At 40.9% G+C, this 6,678-nt stretch overlaps 1 protein-coding gene across 1 annotated transcript; it reads left to right on the forward strand.

Annotated features, from left to right (window-relative positions):
• On the forward strand, positions 1 to 4,697 carry LOC108801744 (interleukin-18-like). Its single transcript, XM_018573649.1, has 3 exons — positions 1 to 16; positions 2,751 to 2,890; positions 4,470 to 4,697. The coding sequence occupies exons 1-3, from the start codon at positions 1 to 3 to the stop codon at positions 4,692 to 4,694; spliced, it is 381 nt and encodes a 126-aa protein (XP_018429151.1). The 3' UTR covers positions 4,695 to 4,697.
• Positions 4,698 to 6,678: the final 1,981 nt, after the last annotated feature.

The following is a 6,678-nucleotide window of genomic DNA, read 5'->3' on the forward strand; positions in this document are numbered from 1 at the left end:
ATGCTTCATCAAAAGAGTAAGTTCTTCAAAATTAGGGGGTTGTTATTTTGAAGCACATATATGAACATGCTCTGAAAAAATATTTAAAAGGAATTCAAAGTATTAGGAGTGTATTTAGGGCTGAATTTATACTTCCTGCCCCTAGGTCAACAATATTCTGCCACCATTCTACTACCAGTTAAATAGCTATCATACCAAGATGTCACAGCCATCCAAGGCACCAGGTTAGGCTGGGGTAGGAGAGATTGAAAGAAACCATTTACACACACAGTACACCTAGAATCTCCACCCAGGAAACTTGCATCTTACTATCAGCTATCAGTTTTTAAAGTGACACTAAACTCAGGAGTTAAATCTTAAAAATGCATTTAAGTACCTTAACTATTAACAAAAATGTATCTTATTTGTGTTTCATTCGGCTGTAGATTCTCAAACTATCTCTGAATTGGTACTGACACTGTCCTTCCTTCTGGAGGGTGGCTACTTTTGTTCCCCATGTGTGTGTATTGTAAAGTATCCTTCGCTCCAAGCTCACTCCAATGATGGACTACAATCTCATGTTTAGTTTACTAATTTGTATTGAGATTGTAGTCCATCACGGGAGCGAGCTTGGAGTGGTGGCTACTTTACAACACACACAGGGACCATGGGGAACAAAAGTAGCCACCCTTCAGAAGCAAGGTTAAGGTGCTTTAATCCAATTTTAAGGTGTAACCTCTTTAGTGTCACTTTAGGTGTACATACCCAGAATGTGTGAACTGTGAGTACATAATATACTATGCAATCACCAAAACTGTGTAAAGACAGCGGCATCGAGGACCCATCTCTGGAAGGCAGGGTGGCAGACGTTACTATACAATTTATTGTGTTACCAGGGCTGGTGCTAGGATTTTTGACCAGAGTGTGTCTAGGAAAGAGTAACTACCCCTGAATCATGGTGCAAGACTTCTAGAATACCAAGAGTTATTTTAATAAAAGAGGCAAGCAGCATGTGCAGGCAGCATACCACTTGACTTAAAGTAAAACTGAAGCCCAAATGTTTTTGTTTTAGTTTTGGATAGTGTAAGGAAGAGTTATAACCCCTGTCAGCTTTTTTTTGCCATCTTGGTCCCATTGGGGAGATTTTCCTTCACTTTATGCCCAATAGCCACAAAAGGAAGTGAGAGGAAATACCTCCAAAGCGAAGAAAACCCTGGAACTAGTGTCCCCATTGGACAATTTCTCATCTATTCCTGTTCTGATGACAACCCGAAATTTGAGATTTTCTTTTCGTTTTACCAACAGTCAAATAAAGAGAGTGAGCCTTTCTAACGGGGACACAGACAGCAATAAAAAACAGACAGATGTTTAAATCCCTCTCCACTCTATCCAAAATTTAAAGAAAAAAAAGTTTTGGCTTCAGTTAAACTTTAAACAGAACCTTCCTTTCAAGTGATCAAAACTTGCAATCATTCAGATAATATTTCCTAATATTAAACACAGATCTGAGCAGATTGTTCTAGAACCTATTATACATATCTCGTAACATCAATGGTCTAATGTGGTGATTACACCTTTTCTCCACAGAATGGGTAAATATCTGTGAATAGTTGTCAAGAGGTTTGAAAACCTTTGTATGCAATCAGGGCCGGTGCAAGGATTTTTGCCTACACAGGCGTAGGTGCATTTTTGCGCCCCCAGAACCCTCCCCCCTCCGTAACAGTACGGAGAACCGCAAAATATGTTGAGCAGGACCATAAACTAACACTAACCGCACTCTCTTTCCACTAACAATAGCTGCACTCCCTATTCACTAACACTAACTGGTTAAATGATCCATAGTACAACTACATGTTATGTACTATGGATCATGATTTAACCTATTCATGTTATCAGGGGAGAATTGTAAAATAATTTTATGGTGGATTTTTAATTTTAGTTTCTTTAACTTTTTATTTTTTTTTCAACTTTTTTTTCTATTTATTTGTATTTTTTATTTTTTTTATTAAACTTTATTTTTTTACATTTTTACTCTTTATTTAACTTTATTTTTTATTTATTTACTTTATTTATTACCAATAACAGGCTGGCTACTGTTCCCGCCCACTGCCTGCTGTCAATCAGAGGTTTTCCATCAGGTCCACCTCTGTTGATTGACAGCAGGCAGTGGGCGGGTGCAATAGCCAGCCTGTTGTTGGCTACTGCAATTTAAAAGAGCCAATAGCAGGCTGGCTATTGCGGTCAGCTGCTGGAATGAAGACGATCGTGCGGCTGTCAGCAGGAGAGGAGCGCAGACGCTGCTGAGAGGTGAGTAGACGGCAGGGGGGGGAGCTCACTGCATGGGGGGGAGAGCTCACAGACTGTCGGAGGTTTCTCCTTACAGGCTGTAACCGGCAATCTGTCCCCACTGACACATATCGCTGCAGCCGATCACAGCCTGCAGGGAGAAACCGCTGACAGTCTGTGAGGCTGCAGCGGGGAGAACCCATGCCCTGCAGATAACTGTGTGATAACCGTCCCGGGCACAGTTATCTGCTGGGACAGGGATTCCATTTCTCCCCCCAACCAACAGCGCCCTCAGGCAGCCGCTTGTGTTGCCTTGCGCTAGCGCCGGGACTGTATGCAATGGTATACAAAAATGTCAGTATTCAATAGCTGCCTAAACATAGCAAAATTGTGGCAAGTGAACCCCAAATCTGCCACATCTTTTTTCAAAGCCCTTACTATGCACCTTACTATGCACATTATAATAATAATCAGATTTTTTTCAGGTTCCCAACCCATATTCTTTTTACAGAAGTACAAAGAAGTAGCGTGGCACACCAAAGGACTGGCAGTGGCCATCGCTTTCAAAAAGAACAATGAAAACTACATTGTGAGTGTCAACAGCGATTCATCTATTATACTTAAGGTCAGTATGTCACTTAAAGAAGACACCTGAGTACATTTCATTAGATATCATAAATAAATTAAATACATTTTCATGGAGCATATGGGTTACTTTCTTCTAAAACCACAAAAACTATTTGTTGTGCACTAACCCAAGTGAAGTAGCTTCCACAGATTCACTCAGTTACAAGGATTTAAATGTACACTCCAGTCAAAATTGAAAATTAAGCCTTGAACTACTTAGTGGACACACACGAGACCTGTTTTCAAGATACATTTATTGCACAAGGCTATTTTGTTGTTCAAAATTAAATTTTTGAAAGTACTCTGATGTTCTGTGTATAACATATCTTTAGGAGGTCATTCACATAAGAGCTGAAGGATATAGCCGTAGCTTCGGCTAATCCTTAGGCTCACTTTGGCTGCTGGAGCCCTTCGGTTTAGCCAAACTGAACGGCTGCTGTACGAGCTATTCACAATAGCCTGTACAGCAGCCAAAGGCAGCCAAACAGCTCAGCTAAGCCAAACGCATATGCTTTGGCTCGGCTGAGCCCAAGTCACAGCCGAGGCAGGGAGAACGGTCTGCCGAAGCAGACTGTTCTCCCTGCAAATGTCAAACAAATATTAAAAAAATGGCAGGGGGTCCCCCTCCCAATCCATACCAGACCCTTTAGGTCTGGTAGAAAAGGTAGGAGGAACCTCAAGTTAAAAATAAAAAAAAAGTGCATGGGGTTCCCCCAAAAGTCATACCAGGCCCTTTAGGTCTGGTTGGAATTTTAAGGGGGAACCCCACCCCCAAACAGGAAAAAAATGTGAGTTCCCTCCTAAAATCCAAACCAGACCATTAATCCAAGTACAGCGCCCCCTCCCTGCACCATACCAGGCCACATGCCCTTAGCATTGGGTTAGTGTTTTTCCAGGGTCCGCCAGACAGAGTATTTCCTAGGGTAAAATGTCTTGTCCTCGCACCAAGCGGATTAAGCCTTCCATGTGTGATGGTAGACCTTACGGGAGGTAGATTTCTAAGCTTTCAACAGTATGGCAATTACCAAATCAGACAGGCTCCTGTCTCTCAAGACCTGGGTTTCAATAGCCAAGCCATAAAAGCCAGCAACTGTGATGTAGGATGGCAAGCCCGTCCTTGGGTTAGGAGAACTGGTCGATCTGAAAGAATTCACAGCGTGCCTGCCAGAAGTTTGATCAGGTCAGAGAACCACATCTGTATGGGGGAGTTTGGGGCTAGATCAACAGGTATTTTCTGTACTTGCTAAAACATGTTCTCTAGTACAGCCACCACATCTAAGGACTGGTAAGTCACAATAGATTACATTGGGTGCTTGGTACACTTAAAAACAAGTGTGTGGTTCTTGACCAGTTATGCCCAAGCAATTTGTGCAGCGAGTTCATGAAAATCTGTCATTTAACAGTATACAGAATATATCCATGACAAGTTCTAAACCTCACATATTCAAAAATGTTCTGTTGCCAATCACTCCGTACCCACACAAGTAGATATAATCCTAAAAGCCATTCTGATTTTTTGGGAATGGCAAAACATGTTTTGGCTATGCATTAATCCCCTTTTGTTTGACTTATTTCAGCAATGTGAGCTTCCCAAGGATATACCAGAGAAGGAGAGTGAGATTATCTTCTATCAAAAAGTATTTCGTTCAGAACACCCAAACTCGTTCCGTTTTGAATCATCGCTAAAACAAAATTTTTACCTTGGCTTTAGTGAGGACGACTGTAATAATAAACTGGTTCTAAAGCACTGCCCTGGAGATATACTTGATGAAACAATTAAGTTTATTTTGGAGGATGACTGACAATGTGCCAGCAGTTTTGGATGGTCCACAAAGACCTTATCAATGGAATCTGTCAAAAAAAATCATAGACCTTGTCTCCATTTTCATATTTATTTTTAGGGATGCACCAATACGATACTAGTATCAGTGCTGATACCGAGTATTTGGGCGAGTACTCGCCCAAAAGCTCCGATGCCTAGCCCGATACTTAAGCTTCTGGTATCAGGAAGCTGGGCAGCGAGTCATTACACGCTGCCCGGCTTCCTGATTGGTCGGGAAGCCGGCTCCATGCTCCCTCTTTACTTGGAAGCCAATCAGGAAGGCAGGTGGTGAGTCATTACACCCTGTCTGGCTTCCTTAATAGGACTTCCGGTATTCGATATCGGCAGTACCAAAAAAATAAATATTGATACTCGTACTCGATACCGAAAAACCGGTATCAGTGCATCCCTAGTTATTTTGGTAGTAATTTAATTATTAATAAGAAGTTAGGGCTCCTACCATTCTTTTATGTGCTTTCAAAGTGGAACTCTGTGGAACAAAGTGGCTAAATGGTGTTTAGTTTTGGATAGAGTAGGGAAAAGTTAGAAACTACTGCTCCAGTCTGTTGCCCTGATGGTGACCTTTGCCCTTATTTCCTGTCCCAGTAACTAGTGAGAGGACACAACAGCAGTAATTGCACTTTTTAGTAGATTGGATAAAAGCTAGAACCTCTGTCTGCTTTCTTTTACATCTGTGTCCCGCATGAATGTTCAATTGACTTCCTTTTTCAGTGAAAACACTGTCACCACTACAAGAAGTAAACGGACCTCTATAAAACAGGTCTACAGACAACAATAAAAACCTGACCCTTCCTGTTCCAAACATTAAAAAAAAACTTTGGCTGGATTTACACTTTGAAGTTAATAAAGTTTTTTTTTATATGCCTGAGTAATATATAAAATTATTTCTATGAATAATGTTCATTGCCAAAACACTTTTTATTGACCTGGTGTTAAGTTGGCAAATTTCAGAATATACTGTTATTAGTTCTTATCATCTGTGCCTATCAAATCATCTTCAGCTGAATTTTAAATGGTGTGGATAATACAAAATATGTACATGAGAGCTTCTGTTACAAAATGCCTGTACATTTCAACTTTTGTTAAAAATAAACTGCAGCAAACTTCCAGTAAAAAACACGATTGATTGCCTCAAGTACTTTAAATGGTTCATTATTGTTGAACAGTTACATTATTTTGATTGATTGTGCACATCATATGTTTTTTTAATCATTTTCAGGTATATATTTTCTACTGAATGGGTACAGTGTATGAATGATTATGAAGATAGAACTGTCTGCATTGTTCAAAGAAACAAATGAGGTTTTGCAGCCCTGTTTTTTGTGGCACATAAAAGGTGTATAATCATGATAAGTATCCCCTGTGTATAAATGTTCTTTAAACATCATGACCTTGAGAGGGTGCGTTATGTATTTGCCATGCCTGTAACTGATTTTGCAGAAGCTTGTAGTCAACTCCGTAACAGAAATATGATTATTCACACTCCATTTAATCTCTGGGGCAGGAAGTGTGGGCGGGGGGGTATGAAGTTGGATCAACTTTGACAAGAGGTTGCAGGTCTGGAGCTGGACCTATTATCATTTGCAAAAGCAAATCTAAGGGGGTTATTTATTAAGCTGCCAAAGGCAGCCAAATAATTAACCCAGCCGAAATTAAGGGAACCAAAGCATGTTTGGATATTAGCAGCAGCTCTGTACTATTTTTACCCGTACATCAGCAGCCCTTACCCCACTTCCCTTCAGTTCAGCCAAGCAGCCTCAGCACGTTCGCCTCAGCCAATGCAACAGCTGGAGTGGGGTTCCCCCTAAAAGTCATACCAGATCCTTTAGGTCTGGTAGGAATTTTACGGGGAACCCCAACACCCATAAAAAGTGGGGTCCCCCTAAAATTCCATACCAGACCCTTTATTCGAGCACTGGCAGGGCAGGAAAGGGGGAGTATGA

Source organism: Nanorana parkeri, unplaced genomic scaffold (genome assembly GCF_000935625.1).
Source record: "Nanorana parkeri isolate BGI_ZX_2015 unplaced genomic scaffold, ASM93562v1 scaffold2473, whole genome shotgun sequence".
Classification (NCBI taxonomy): domain Eukaryota; kingdom Metazoa; phylum Chordata; class Amphibia; order Anura; family Dicroglossidae; genus Nanorana; species Nanorana parkeri.